At 39.2% G+C, this 16,595-nt stretch overlaps 1 protein-coding gene across 4 annotated transcripts in view; it reads right to left on the bottom strand.

Annotated features, from left to right (window-relative positions):
- Positions 1–1,384: 1,384 nt before the first annotated feature.
- MAP3K2 (mitogen-activated protein kinase kinase kinase 2) overlaps positions 1,385–16,595 on the bottom strand; it is a 93,251-nt gene continuing 78,040 nt past the window's right edge. For all 4 annotated transcript variants that reach the window (XM_081243119.1, XM_081243120.1, XM_081243121.1 and 1 more), the window contains 2 exons: positions 14,214–14,391; positions 1,385–10,616 (listed from right to left, as the gene is read on the bottom strand). In XM_081243119.1, coding sequence (XP_081099245.1) covers positions 10,391–10,616; positions 14,214–14,391 — 404 coding nt within the window. In that variant the 3' untranslated portion in view covers positions 1,385–10,390. The remainder of the gene's footprint in view (positions 10,617–14,213; positions 14,392–16,595) is intronic.

Below are 16,595 nucleotides of genomic sequence, written 5' to 3'. Positions count from 1 at the left end.
AATTTTCAGAGGCCACAGGGCAGACTGTAATGGGTTTGTGTTCCCCACAAAAAGGTATTTTGAAGTCCTAATCTCCAGTAGCTCAGAATGTGGCCTTATTGGGAAATATAGGTGTCTTTTTTTACATCTTTATTGGAATATAATTGCTTTACAATGGTGTTATAGTTTCTGCTTTATAACAAAGTGAATCAGTTATACATATACATATGTTCCCATATCTCTTCCCTCTTGCGTCTCCCTCCCTCCCACCCTCCCTATCCCACCCCTCCAGGTGGTCACAAAGCACCGAGCTGATCTCCCTGTGCTATGCGGCTGCTTCCCACTAGCTATCTATTTTACGTTTGGTAGTGTATATATGTCCATGCCACTCTCTCGCTTGGAAATATAGTCTTTACAGAGGTAATCAAGTTACAATGAGGTCAGTAGGGTGGGCCCTGATCCAATATGACTGGTGTCCTTATTTTAAAAAGGGCAACACACAGAGGGAGACCACCACACGAACACAGGAGGTAGAGACGGGAGTTACAGCCACATGCAAGGAATGTCTGGGGCTACCAGAAGCTAGGAAGAGGCAAGGAAGGACTCCCCTACAGGTTTCAGAGGGAGCACGGACGGCCCTGCTGGCACCTTAATTTTGGTCTTACAGCTTCCAGAGCTGAGGCAATAAATTTCTGTTACAAGCCACCCAGTTGTAGTACTTTGTTGGACATGTAGAACCTCAATTTTGGGCTTTTATGGATATATTTTAGCACATCTGCAATCATATTCCTACATACAAAACTGTTGTGTCAGAAGATATACAAGATTGAGACTGTTGACTTTCATTGCTAAGTTGCCCTCTGCAGCACTCCTCAACCTTTTTGGCACCAGGGACGGGTTTCATGGAAAACAATTTTTCCACCGATGGGGGAGTGGGGTGGGGGGAATGGTTCAGGCGGTAATGCAAGCGATGGGGAGCGACGGGGAGTGATGGGGCGATGAAGCTTCACTCGCTCACCCGCTGCTCACCTCCTGCTGTGTGGCCCAGTTTCTAACAGGCCGTGGACCGGTACCGGTCTGTGGCCCAGGGGTTGGGGACCCCTGCTCTATATGCGGCATTAACTTAAATGACCTCCAATACTGTGGGAGCATCCATTCCTTACCCTCTGACTATAATAGACTTTATGTTTTTAATCACCGTTGATCTCTGATTTGGGTAATCAAAGTGTCCAGAGAAATATGCCAGAGTATGTTGGGTAGAACATTATAAACTTGTATCCTGGGAAGACTTAGTTGCAGTGTTTCTAGGTTGGTCTGTTACTGGTCTCCTAGAAAGTGATCAGCTCAGGCAAAGGAAAGACAACCGTGAGTGCAATGTGTCCAAGAACAGATCTGGACAAAGCAGTCACAGTGGAAATAAATATCAGCTTTATTAACACTCAAAGTGCCATTCATTTATATTCATTCCATAGTCCAGAAGGTTACTTAGAGTAAGCCTTTGCACCACAATCTTTCAAAAAATGAACTAACATGTAAGAAAAAGCAATTTTCATTGTGCTAATTATTGCAGGCCTTCATGCACAATAAATCTAAACAAAGATGGGTGCCAACAATATACAAATTTCCGTATAAACAAAGTCATTGATCACTAACAAAATATAAACATGGTTTCTTTCACATTAGATTTTAAAAAAAGGCTATTTACCAGCAAGAAAAAACAAGTACATAAAATCTGTAAAACTCAGAAATTTTATACATTTTTACAAGCACAATTTTGAATGAACACAAAGTCAAAATGTGCATGAAATGTGGCACACACCACACTGTATCTGGCTTCTGGTAGGTTTTTCTAATCATATCGGCTCCTTGTAACATAATAAGCTTAGTGACATTCAACTTCAACAGTGGACTTTATTCCTAACATAAGTAATTTTACACGGTACCGCATATTAAAAACAAGGTTTTCCTTAAGCACAACAACATTGTCAGATTGGAACTTTAATTCCCAATTCTTTTTCTGCCAGTTACTTAAAATACACAGTACGGTATAAAGACACAATGTATGTTTGGACATTTCTAAACCAATTTATAGTCAATTACAGAGAATCAGAATTTATCAATATATTGTTTTATGAATGAGGTCTGACCTTGCCCAGTAAGAAAAAAACTGAAAGTTGAAATCTTTGGGGTAGAATAAAGGAAATATTCAAAAACAACAGTAGGCCAGGCCAACAGCAACTGGAGATATAAAAACCTTTGACATCTCTTCAAAATAATTCAGTTTCTCACATTTTTTCATAGTTCTGAGAATTCAAAGACTGTTTTACTGGACAGTGTTTTTGCTACTGCTTAAAACCTATTTTTTTCTCTTAATTTGCATTTCATAGAATTCTCAGAGAGAATTCAATGTTGTTCTTTGCAAGAGTATTTTAATTGATATATATCTAAGTAAATCTGCATCCAATTTGTGGAAATACAAATACATTTTGAATGGTTAAAAACAAAATTAAAAAAATATTTTTGATCAGCCAGCTGAAAATATATTCATATAGTAAATAATCTCTCAGAAAGCTTTATATATATTTAATTATTCTAACTAAACAGTACCCTTATAAAACAAGTTCATAAAAATGTAGAAATGAAAATAAGAAATTACTGGGATATATACATGTACCTACAGACAGAAAAAGACATCTCCACACACACATCCTCTGATACACAGAGTTACAAGCATACTTTCCACTTAGTCATGGATTTTAGAATACATATAAAATCAGAAAGTGATGTTGAACTCCTGAGTTCTTCAACAAAGATAGAACCATAGATATGTATACTTTGTAAAAGCAAGAAAGTCCATTTAAGTCAGTAATAGCAGTGCAGTTACTGACGGCTACATCTTGAAAGAAGTTTAAACGTAGAGACACAGACAGTAGTTCAATGCACGCATTCATGATGCTCATACACCCATCAACAATTATTGGTCAGAGTAGTAAATCAGTGTACAAATTAAACATTTCCAAAAATGTGCAAAAAAGTCAACCTTGATAGGAAAAGAACACCTTTGTACATAATTATAAACTGCCCAGCATTCAACTGAGATTAAAAACGTTTACAGAGAGAAACGAATGGATTAAATATAGAGAATTTAATGGCTACATTTAAAAATGTACATTAGGTCAAAGGGTAAATTTACAAATTGATAATCATAGTTTGCAACAATTAAAAGTTTATTCTCAGATTTATCCAAGTTTACTTTTATTTACAATGATATTTGAATAAAAAGAACCATGTGAAATGTAAGAGATGTCAGACATTAAAAGTATTTTTGGTATTAACTCTTTTATAATGTTTCAGAATGCAGGGTAGCAAATTTTAAAACCAACAGCAATAGAAAAAATGTAAACCTTTTACTTACTAATTACGATTGTATTAAAAACAATTGTTTGTTTTTAAAGAAGTATTCTTATCCTTAGACACTGTATTTTCACTTGAACAGGGTATATTGCAAGGGTTTGGCCTACTTTTTTTTTTTTGCCCATAAACCTTTCCAGCTCAAATGTTTCCACTAGTTCTCTCTTCTTATTCCAGGTGGAAAACAGTCTTTGGAAAAAATGAGAACATGACAAATCCATTTTGGAGCCTAAGTATCTAATAGAGTTAGGATGTAATTTTGTTACTTATCTTTCCCCTCCAAGTAATGCTAATGCTAAAGTCACCAATTGTTAGTTACATAAATAAGTGAACACAAAAGTGCTTTTCAGTATAGTCACAAACTTTACTGTTCTCAACTGGCATTAAGGGACTCAGAAATCCTACGTGGGGACAAATTCTGCATGTATGCTGGAGAGCAGACTCGTCCTTACGTTCCAAAGTGTCTATGGCACAAAAAGTCCATAACCTACTTTTCTTCACAGCTTTCCTGAAATGCCCCTCAAGTCAAACACAAGTTCATAAATGTTAAGACATTAGGAAGAAAGTACACCACCAACCTGAGGCATCATATGTCAATGTATATGTATATGCGTTTATGGTCAAGTGACATTAATAAGATTGGCACGTGTACAAACTCAAGCTCATAATGTCTATATAGTTCCATAATAGTTGAAGTAAATTCCTGCATGTCTAAATGCAAACACTGAGCACCTGTCTTTAACTTGAAGGATAGATTGAGATACAAATTCTACTAGTACCTGTTTTATTATTTTCATACTATTAGCTTACGGGTGGGCAGAAGTAACAGTGCTAATCATTTTGGCTGTATGTGCAGAGAATATAAAAGCTTTGGTTTAAAGTGATTCTGATAATACAGATTGTAAATACAAACAAGAAGTCATCAGGCATAGGGAATAATAGTACTCATTGATTTAATGCCTTTGCTGTTATTAACAAAAATATCATTACTGTCAATTAAAATGCACAATTATGAAAAATATGAAAAATTACATAAGAGACTGTATACAGGCAACAGGTAAAATTTATTCTTTTCTTTATGATAGCTGCGACTCCTCCCTCGACCTTCTGAAACGAAACCATGTCTGCTCTCACTATAACCTAGAGAAGGTTCTCTAGACTCCCCTGAGAGCTCACTACCATCTACAGCTTTGAAAGGTGAGTACAGAGAGATGGTTGGCCCTGATACTTTCACACCTATTATGGCATCCTGTCCAGACTGTGGCAGAAGTTAAAGCAAAGCTAAAGACGACTATGAAGTAGCAACAGTGGCTTCACAGCACGCCTTCCCTAGCCAACCAAAAAAGAGGTAAAATTTCCTTTTGAGCACTTGGTAAGCTAAGGAAGCTTGTTTTGATAATGTCTGGCAGAATTTCTATTCCAAAGAGCTCATGAAGAACTATGCAAAACCAATTACTTTCTACTTTAAAATTATATATAAGCTATTATACACACATACAAATTCAATTTTAATCTACTTTTAGCAACCAAGAGCTTGGCAATTTACAATAAATATCTTTATTAAACAACCGTTTGTACTAGCTACTTGTGGGAAATGTGCTGGCATTCCATCATCAGTAGGTCACACACATTTGAGCTGTTCTTCCAAGAACAGAGACTAATCTAACTGGACATTCACACCTTTCCTTCCTTCCCACCCCTACACCAACTCCAAACACACACACACACACACACACACACACTCACACACACACACACACACTTCACAGAAAAGTAAGGTGGAGTTTTAGTCAAAATGTTAGTTAGAAAGTAAGGATTAGAATTTGCTATCCCTGGATTTCTTGCTCATTGCCCTAAGTCTCATTGCCTTAACATCTGTAAACCACTTAAATGAACTCTTTAGGACAAAAACCACCTTTCCAGTTCTGCTTTGAAAATCATAACTGAACCACAACATACAAAAAATTTGGACAGTGCCAGTGTGATTGAAAATCAAGTAATCAACCTGGAAAACAATTCACTATGTCTCTTTAGAATTAGAATACCTCTTTCTATCCTTATCTTAGGAACTTGTGTCTAGTAAAACTGCAATGTGTCTATCACAGAACAATGCTAATGTTTCTCTTCTAACATATTAAAAAAAAAGAGGTAGAAAAGGGTAGGAGGAAGAAGCAGGCATTAAGAAACGTTTAAGGGCCAATACACAGTCTAAGGCCAAATCAACTCTTGAAGCCTAGTGATTTTGGAAAAACCTTCATTTCGGTGGGTAACTTGAATTATTATTGATATAAAACAAAATTAAGGCATACAGAGAAAAAGGCACTACGAAAAATTAACAATTAAATTACTTTCCGTTGACATTTTAACCAATGTTAAAATTCAAATAAATATGAACAGTGCATTTGTAACTAAGGCCAAACTTCATATAAAACAATAAGATCTCAAGAAATTTTCCTGATCTTAGTATAAATAACACTGTTGACAGAATTCAATTTCTATCAAATGTTTTGGGTATTTTAACAATTTAGACCAAAAGAAAATATCTTTTTCTTTAAAGGAAAAAGCAGGAAAAGACACTATGTAATGGAATAAATGCCCCCATTGCTGGAACTGTTTGAGCAGAGGCTGGGTCTTGTAAGAGGGAGTCTTGAGAGAGAGGCTGCTTGATCTACGCGGATCCCTCTAATTTGGGGATACTTTTAATTGCTGTTGTAATGACATTTTAGTTTATAATAGACAATGGTTACCCAAAATTGCTTTCCCTCACTTCATAAGAAATAACATTTTAAAACATCATTGCTGAACTTTCAGATTCAGGATATGCCATAAAAATAAGTAACTGGGGGCTTCCCTGGTGGCGTAGTGGTTGGGAGTCCGCCTGCCGAGGCAGGGGACATGGGTTCGTGCCCCGGTCCAGGAGGATCACGCATGCCGCGGAGCGGCTGGGCCCATAAGCCACGGCCGCTGAGCCTGCGCGTCCAGAGCCTGTGTTCGCAACGGGAGAGGCCACAGCAGTGAGAGGCCGTGTACCGCAAAAAAAAAAAAAAAAAAAAAAGTAACTGTTTGCCCATTTTTCCTCCTAGACTATGACCTCCTTGTTAATTTAGTACCTGACATAATAAGCCACAATACTGAATAAGCAAATGAAAAGGATTCACCATATTTTTTTAAAAAATCAATAGATTCCTATACTTGGTTGACACCAGGTGATTTTATATCATGCTATTGGTCCCAAATGAAATCAGTGACAAAGAATTCTGCTGTGGGCCAAGGAGTTTGCATCTGGCGAACATCTTGGCTTTTGCACCCAAGCTTAGTTGTCCTATAAACTATTCAGATTTGATTTTCTCAATGATTTCATGTATCTTATAACAACTCCATCTCAGAAATACGACACACCAGACCTGACATATATAAGAGCTGAAGTAGCAAAGAAAGCTACTCTAAAGAAATAGTTTCCTCTTTTTAATGTAGCTTCTACTGGGAATAAGATAAAGACTCCTTCAAGTGAAAGCCAATTCAATTTACTATGAAATAAGTTTTAATTTTTCTTTTATAGTTCAGCCTGTGCATTAACATTTCAATCTCTTATATAAATTATGTATGTAAGGTTGACTGTGCCTTTGAAAACTTTCTAAGGCAGTAGTCTTTAACCATTTTTCAGGTTAGAAACGTGTTTTGTAAATGAGGAAAATTAAAGATAGTCATACTGAAAATTTCAAAGTCTGTATATTTTTAAATACATTTTAAAGAATTATCATCAAAACTTCCATTAGTCATTATGATATTTTTCAACCCTTTTATTCAATACACTTTGTTTGCAATGTAAAAGATCTTATATTTGGTCCAAGCCTAAATCATGCCATTTTGAATCTCTCAAGGCCTAAGTAGAAAGATATTTCCTGAAAAGCACATATAAGACTGCTAGTGAATCTTCTCCAGCACCAAAAAGTCTGCCACTATCAAAGCAGAATGCATTTTAAAGGCACAAAGTTAGCAGTCTGGTCATTTTCCAGCCTCAGCAAAGAAACATTACAGTATAGAAGAATCAGTTGTGCATTTAAAAAACAAAATACATTTAGAGTCATCTTAAAAAGTTCAAATTTCATTTGCTGATCCATACCATTATTAGAAAGAAAAAATTGGAGTGTTATTTTAACTGCCCCTGATAGAGGTGGTTACTTTGAAAATTTTCTTTTTTAAATTTAATTTTGGACTTTCATACCTCACCCCACTTTAACCTTTTTTGTTCTAGTAGTTTTTATATATATTAACTTTTACTGTGGTTTTTGGTACCTTTACAACTTGTCTGAAATAAATTCACATCACATTTTTATATAACTCTGTAAACTATGTCTATTCTTAAGTCTTTACATAAAGAACAATACTTTTCCATAGCTAGTAATAATTTTCTTATAAAACAAAGGTCTTGTGCAGCAGTGTTAAAGTAGTAGTTTCTTTTCAGGTGATTTTATTTTCTATAGCATTTCAAAAAGAAAAAGAGACTGAAAAAAAAGCAAACAATTTTGCTTTGGGTTTCACAGTCTCCCAAGATTTCTCTTTAAAGAGCATCTGTCTCATATTTTGCACTGCTGATTACCCTGACAGACCAAAAATGAGCCAAAAGGAAATCACAACCACACAATACAAAGAAACAAAGGAAAAGCCCACTGGTCCAGATACCATGATCTTACTCAAGTAGAAGAGATGCCTTCACTCATAAAAGATAAAGAAATTATAATAGATCCACATCCTTGGGGACTATGTTTATAGCACAAGATTTGGCAGTTGATTTCCCAGGGGGAGGAGGCCAGTAATTCAAGTTCTTCCTTGCAAGCTGCTTCCTTTCATTATAAGGGTATGCGAGAAGCTTTAACAACTATATTTGTGCTTTGACTTCTTCTCAGACTAGCTAATGGAATTTCAAATATTCCTACAGGGAATGCCAGATAGGACCCTGATACAGTAAAGCAAGATCTACTTAACTTCCGAAACAAAGTATTTTAAAAGAGTTCCTAAAGGAGCATACCTTTTAGCCGAAAACAAAATACCTGAGTCCCTTATGAATCCCATGAAAGGCATCACAGTTAGGGCCTCCAAGAAGAATACTATTTTCTAGACCTTTAAAAAAAAACGTACTTAGCATTTGCTTTAATACGTTGAAAAAAATTGCAAGTGGCCAAATTACCGATATCATTCATGTTTTTCAGTAGCACAAGCCCATTAGAGATAGTGGGAGTTTCCCAGCTGTCTCATTGCGCTTCATGTCGTTGCTCTTATACTAGAAATACCTGGCAGTTTTTAACCTTCCTATAAAGTAGCTAATACTTTGTTTTAATATGCCTTTCTTTTCCCACAATTATGAATTGACTTTTGAGGAAAGAAGACACATAGATGACTGAGTTCAACAGGCTCCGTGTTTAAGTTCATTTTGTGTCTAAAATGGAAGTTACTGATTTGGGTGCAATATGCGGCTGGAAGGGAAAGGATTGTTGCTGGCTGTTTGTTGAGACCTTTCACCCTCGACTTGAAGTAGTGGTATCTTCTCTTGTAAAACCTTCATTATGCATTACATCACTCTCTGAAGCTTACTTTTTGCAAGGAACCTGCTTTGTAAATGGCCATTTTCGTTTATAACTGGGGCTGGTATGTACATCAGGGTTTCTCAACTTCGGCACTTTTAACATTTGGGGCAGGATAATCCCTTGTTGGGGGGTTGGACATGCTGTTCTTGTATACTTTAGTTTGTTCAGCAGCATCGCTGGCCTCTAACCACTAGATGCCTCTAGCACCCTCCTGGTTGTGACAACCAAAACTGTTTCCAGTCATCGCCAAATGCCAAGCAAAACTATCCTCACCCCAGCTGTGAAAACCACTGTTTTTACATGCTAACTGTTTTTTGAGGTGCTTTAGTAGTCTGTGATCCAAAGAACAAGAACAAGGGTTTCATATCATGACACTAGCTTTTAACACATGGACACTGCAGGTTAAACTCCTAGTTCCTAAACAGTGTTATCTATGGGGAATCAGGAGCTAGAAACAGGAAGATATAGTATATATGATTTTGATTATTTCTCCTTCCCCTTGATTTTTGGGACATTTCCCCTTGGGTAAAGAACACAGTTTAAAAATACACTAAACAACACTTAGTTCTTCATTATTTCTGTTGACCGGCAAATGTGGTCTCTTCTACTGCGTACACATTTAATTAGAGCAATCTCCTTTTGTCTTTTAATTTGGATTTGCTTATTGACTTCCCATATCTGTTTTAAAATAAAACAGTATCTTTTCTTTTTTTAAGCAGAAAGCTATCCCTCAAGGTTTACAGATTCCAGTAACATGGATCTATTATAGTGTATTTGCTTATTATACTGGTTAGGATTAACAAACAAACATACCTCCTAGAGATTCATATTTTCTATCAAGAGTCCTACTGAGCAAAAAGCTTGGTAGACAGAGGTTAGGATCTAAAGAATACAGATACAAGAAGGAACCTATATTCTTTAAGCTGAGTACCTATCCTAAACTCAAGTTTAGGGCTCAACCCCACAAACAAGAATCTATTTTAAATACTATCACTAAAAACTACAAATTATACATCATTTTCTTCTCCTTGTTTTCCATGTCTCCCCATCACTGCCAATCTGTCAGTGACACAGGGAAAGACTCTACAGTCTTTAGGTATTCCAAATGACCTTTTTGTACTAAAAAGAGTGACTATGTACTAAAGTGCTTTATGTCTCTGAACCACATCAGTACATTATAAAAATTTAAAAACAAAAAAGTTTCAAGTTCTTGTAAGGGAAAAAAGATTAAATATAAAAACTTTAGGAGACTATTATTATTAATCAAATTTAACCAAGAATCAAGAGAAACACTTTCCCTCTTGTCTTTTTTTTCTCCCCCATCTCTCTTTTTTATAAAAAAGAAAAGTGCAGTCAGAGAGAAGGTGAATGAATAGATGGGAGCTGGGTAGAGGCACAGGAGAGGTTACTGGCTGCTAGTGATAGTGCACAAACATGTGCCTTAAAAGTTCATCAGCGGAAGGTCTCAGTTTGGCCTCTACAAAGATCCGTTTGAGGAAATCTCGAGTATGGTCTGAGACATGGGGTGGCAGCTTAGGGTTCGTTGGCTGAGTGGCAATTTTAAAGATGGCAGCCATTGCTTCAAATTCTGCCCAAGGAGGCTTTTCCGTTAGCATTTCCACCACAGTACAGCCCACGCTCCTAAGAAGAAATAAAAGAAAGACCTTACACAAACAACATCATCATGAAGTCAGCTAACTAACTACAAAATGAGAAACAGGCGTGAAGTCCATATACATTTAAATACGACTTGGTTTCAAATGTAAAATTTCATTAAAAGGCTGTAAAAATTGAGGTCGGCGCTCAGCCTCCCGCACGGAGCCTCTGGGGTCGGGGTCGGGGTCGGGGTCGGGGTCGGGGCTGGGGCCGGGGCCGGGGCCGGGGCCGGGGCCGGGGCCGGGGCCGGGCGGGCGGTTCCACACGCCTCGGCAGCGGCTCCCTCTCCTCACTTCCGAGTTGCCCAGGCGCTGCCGCCGCCGCCGCCGCCGCCGCCGCCGCCGCCGCAACCCGGGCAGCCCCGCGGGGTCCCCGGGCCGCCGCAAAGCGCCAGAAAGACGCAGGGGTGCGCGTGGCTTCGGCGGGCCCGGCCTGCAGCGCGGCCAGCACCCGACAGCAGGGACACCTGCCCGGGCCCCGCGCCCCCTCCCGGTACTGGAGGAGAATCCCTCCGCTCCTATCGTCTTGGCGGACACTGAGGGCGCGAATGAAGACAACCCGAGAGAAGAAGGCTTCGGGGCAGGAATGAGGCGATTAAGATCGACTGACACGGAGACCTGACAGAAAGGGCTGAAGAAACGGGGTTTTCTGAATTTGAGGAGACTTTAAGTGAATTTATGTATTCTTAAGGAAAAATATATCCATACTTGATGTGGTATCATTCCCAAACCTGAAAAATGAGCAAAGTCTGTTTTAAAGATAAATATGCCTGCAGACACTACTGGACCTGCCAACAGGGATTTGTCAAGGGCACAGGGCAGTTACAGGGGAAGCATTTTATGTATGCAGTCTTGAAGAAAAATTTATGTTTGGATTCTAGACTTCAATGAATTCTGACAGTTGTAGAAACAGATGGGAAACACTCAAATATTCCTCTTGTTGCACCAAAAAGTTAATTTGTGGTACATGAAATGAATATTGTTTTATAATAACTGTTTTTAGTGAAATACTTTCTAGTGCATTTTATTGACTCTTCTTAGTTTAACAAACAGTTTAAACACCTAATGCAAACTTAAAATGTGCTTTTCCTTCTGAAAGCTGGTACTGTTTTGAAAGAGCTTTCTAAATGTAAAGTAGTGAGAATTTCAATTTGGGTAAAATGTTTGCATAACTTCCAATATTTGACGTTTGTTAAACTAAACTCTGGGCAATCAAAAATGAATAAAAAATAATGAGGAAATGAATTGGTGCTTCCCTCCTTTTCCCAGGATAAGGGGAATGAAATTTATCATATTTCTTTTTTCTAACTTCTTCTTTTGAATTGCTTTGAAGGCATGGTTTTTATTGCTTATTACTTTGGGCTTGTAGTTCTCAATCCTGACAACACTTCAAAAATCTTTGCCTGGGCCCCATTCTTGAGAGATTCTCATATAACTGTTCTGATATGGGCTTTGGGTATAGCTAGTTTTTAAGCACCAATCCTCCTCCTTCCCTCCATTCCTCAAATGTGTGGATAGGTTTGAGAACCACTAGACTAACGGTGGTTTTTCCTGTTTAAAGGAGATAATCAATTTGGGCTTTGTTTTTATATTGCTCTGTTGATGGCTGTTACAACTAAATTACTGTCATTACTATTTCATTGTTAAATAAAGTAAGCAGAGCTTCCCTGGTGGTGCAGTGGTTAAGAATCTGCCTGCCCATGCAGGGAACACGGGTTCAAGCCCGGTCTGGGAAGATCCCACGTGCCGCGGAGCAACTAAGCCCGTGTGCCACAACTTCTGAGCCCGCACACCACAACTACTGAAGCCCATGCGCGGAGAGCCCATGCTCCGCAACAAGAGAAGCCACCGCAATCAGAAGCCAGTGTACCACAACGAAGAGTAGCCCCCACTCACCGCAACTAGAGAGAGCCTGCGCGCAGCAATGAAAACCCAACACAGCCAAAAATAAATTTAAAAAAATAATAAAGTAAGCAGCCTGTGTTTGAGCTAAAAGAAAAAACAAAACACAAACCTGTAGTTTAAACATAAAAATCAATGAAAATAAACTAAAATTTAAGCTCTCAAATTTGTTAGGCAAAGAATATTATTCATTTTATAATTTTTGCTTTATATAATTCTCTAAACTGACATTGAATATAATTGTTTTCTGTCTTTATCTTACAAAGAATACAAACGCTAGAAATTCTTTGTCTTTAGGTGCCTAAAATGCATATCTATCAAAAAAATTTCTCGGGGCTTCCCTGGTGGTGCAGTGGTTGGGAATCTGCCTGACATGCAGGGGACATGGGTTCAAGCCCTGGTCTGGGAAGATCCCACGTGCCTCGGAGCAACTGGTCCCGTGCGCCAGAGCTGCTGAGCCTGTGCTCTGGAGCCCATGAGCCACAACTACTGAGCCGGAATGCCGCAACTGTTGTGGCCTGTGCACCTAGAGCCCATGCTCCGCAGCGGGAGAGGCCACCACGATGAGAAGCCTGCGTACCGCAGCGAAGAGTGGCCCCCACTTGCCGCAACTAGAGAGAGCCTGTGTGCAGCAGCGAAGACCCAACGCAGCCAAAATTAAATAAATTTTTAAAAATACTTCTCAGTGGGAAGTAGGAAATGGCCATTTTATGTTCTAACTTAAAATTATTAAGCAATTAAAGGTTAACTGAATTATAAGACTAATAATAAAGATTAATTACTTTTAAAGTTCTTCAGGGAAATAAAATGAAGATAGCTTTCTAATGCTGAAATTTGCTCAAGATGAAATCCTTCCTGGGACTTCCCTGGTGGCGCAGTAGTTAAGAATCCACCTGCCGGGGCATCCCTGGTGGCGCAGTGGTTGAGAGTCCGCCTGCCGATGCAGGGGACACGGGTTCGTGCCCCAGTCTGGGAAGATCCCACATGCCGCAGAGCAGCTGGGCCCGTGAGCCATGGCCGCTGAGCCTGTGCATCCGGAGCCTGTGCTCCACAATGGGAAAGGCCACAGCAGTGAGAGGCCCGCGTACCGCCATAAAAAAAAAAAAAAAAAAAAAAAAGAATCCGCCTGCCAATGCAGGGGACATGGGTTCGATCCCTGGTCCGGGAAGATCCCACACGCCGTGGAGCAACTAAGCCCGTGAGCCACAACTACTGAGCCTGTGTGCCACAACTACTGAAGCCCACATGCCTAGAGCCCGTGTTCCGCAACAAGAGAAGCCACAACAAGAGAAGCCACCGCAGTGAGAAGCCTGTGCACCGCAATGAAGAGTAGCCCCGGCTCACCACAGCTAGAGAAAGCCCATGCACAGCAACGAAGATCCAACGCAGCCAAAAATAAATACATTAATTAATTAAAATAAATAAAAATAAAAATAAGTTGTCCTCTGTTAAAAAAAAAAGAGATCCTTCCTAAAGAATGGAAGACAGGTTCAAAACTCTATTTATTTAGTCACTTATTAATAAGCCTCAAACACACACAGTTAAAATGATATTAATCCTTGTAATCCTGACATCCCATTTCAAAAGTACAAGAAATAAATTTACCTCAGTAAATTCCATCCTGGGTGGAAATATGTTAAGAAGGCATGTGCTTTCGGTCAAATCCCCCATCAAAACCTACCAGATATCTGCTTTTCTGCCATAGCCTTCTCCACTAATCACTTCAGGGCTCATCCAGTATGGTGTGCCTGTGACAGACTTCATTCCTGTCCCCGAAAGACAGATGGTTTGAAGCCGTTTGCTGGCCCCAAAATCTCCCAGTTTGACGTTGCCTGTTGAATCTCGCAGAATATTTGCACCTAAAATAAGAAATAGCCTCATTTCATTATTTTTATTGGCAATCTGGAATACAGAGTAAGAGAACAAGGGCAGAAAACTACTTAGCAGACTCTTCAATCTGTCTCCAACGTCAGGCTGCTCTTCATCTGCCGAGCAGTACCTGGCACAATGCCAGTCATACAGTCAGTGTGCATTAAAAACTTGTTACATGAACACTGAATATTGAGAGTCACCTGTGTGATTCAAGACCTAAGAAGGTTCTCCCACTGAAAAGGACTGGTGCAAGTGGGAGGCGAGGATGAAAAAGAAGAGAAAGAGGGAAAGGACTAAGAATGTGAAGTTCAGAGAAGGATGAAGAAAGCAGTAGCAGGCTCTTGGCCCCAGTTTCTCTGTCATAAAGTAAGAAGCCCATGTCTATAGATTATTTCCCTGAGGACCTAGCAACTCCTCAGGAACCTCTTAAGGGACCTTCATAATCAAAATTCTTTCATTCTTCATTCTCAATTTCCGTACAGTATATTTTAAATCTAATCTAAGCATGCTTTGAGGTTTCTGTTTTAAAATGTCATTTACTTCTATAATACACTTTTAATTTTATTTATTATAAACTGACCTTGATAGCCTGGCTGAGGTGGTGTTGGCAGAGTCCTCCCCTGTAAAGTTACTCTTTCCCCTTTTCCATACTTAGCTCTCTGGAAGAAGTTCACTATGTGTAAAGGAGTGAGAAGTTATGCTCCAGGCTTAGTAGTTACATATATTGGGGATTATTCTGCATGGGAGATTTGTCTCTTCTCTCCCATGTATTTATTCAACCATCCATTTCTATCAGTCTGAACACATGGATATTAACTTTATACTTTGGGTTATAATCCAATGACTTTTTGCTCAAGTTGTTCCAGCTTTGGCCATTGGGAGCTCTCTCTGTTGGCTCCTGTGTCCCTCTGCCATACCTCAATCATTGCGTTCTTGCTTGATTTGATTTCTGGATTATTTGTTTGTTTCTTAGTATCGTCTTACGTTCTGGTACTAGAAGATGCTCCAGGCTCACCTTGTGTATCCCCGGTACCACTTCTAGAATCAGCCATTTCTCCTTTTACTGAAGAATGGTATCAGAAACCAAGATCTAGGAGCTAGGTTCATTTATTTTTATTCTCTATTTTCCCCCCTTTATCATTCTTTAAACTCAATCTTTTTTCTGGGATTGTAAGTCTAGTTTCTTCTTACGTAAATTATTTCTAATCTTATTTTTAGCTTTTTCTATAAACTACCTGTTTTTAAATGAGCAACTTACTTTACTAGCTTATCTAATTTTAGTTTCTAAATTTACCTCAATCATTTTTAAGTCTTCCTAACCTTAATCATATTTTATATTAAAAAAAAGATTCCCTATTTGTTTGTTTGTTTTTTAATGGCCTCTAAGAAGGAGAGTGAATAGTGGAGAAAATCTGTATTATAGACTGGAAAGAATAGACTGTCCATCCCCACCATGAACTTCTGTACCTGTCTTTCTGTTCTCCCAGCTAATTTCCCAGTCTAGTCAAATAAGGCTTTTCAAAGCCTCTCTCCAGGGAGGGTTAAGGATCCATTCTCTGCATGCCATAAACCTAAGTATGCCATGGTACCAGTGATTCTCTAAGACAGCACTGCCTTTTTAACAACTCCCGCTGTCCAATTCTTAAAGAAGGACTCTGTCAAAAAAAAGCCACCGTGTCTAAAATATTTAACCTGGGGAAGGACAAGAAACAAGCCAGTTTTTACTGGTTACCAGCTGGGAAGGAACAGTCCCAGGCAGGTCACAGACAGAGAGAGCTATCTCCAGGGAGTAATCACCAATGCTGAACCAACGGCCATCCATACAAAGGGCTGAGGAGAAAATGTATAGCCAGGTTCCCAATACAGTTATCTAAGTTTTTAAAAACTTACTTTGGATATGTTAAAAGTAAGCTATGAAGGAGAGTTTTCAAATATACAGAAAAGCAGACCAAACCGCATATGAACCCCTCACACTATCTGAATCAAATGAAAGACGACAACGCGATCAATCAATAGTTCAGTCCAGGGCTTCCCTGGTGGCGCAGTGGTTGAGAGTCTGCCTGCCGATGCAGGGGACACAGGTTCGTGCCCCGGTCTAGGAAGATCCCACATGCCGTGGAGCGGCTGGGCCCGTGAGCCATGGCCGCTGAGCCTGTGCGTCCAGAGCCTGTGCTCCGCAACGGGAGAGGCC

The sequence above is a fragment of the Mesoplodon bidens genome (genome assembly GCF_964165515.1).
Source record: "Mesoplodon bidens genome assembly, chromosome: 8".
Classification (NCBI taxonomy): domain Eukaryota; kingdom Metazoa; phylum Chordata; class Mammalia; order Artiodactyla; family Ziphiidae; genus Mesoplodon; species Mesoplodon bidens.
This window is presented reverse-complemented; position numbering and strand designations above follow the sequence as displayed.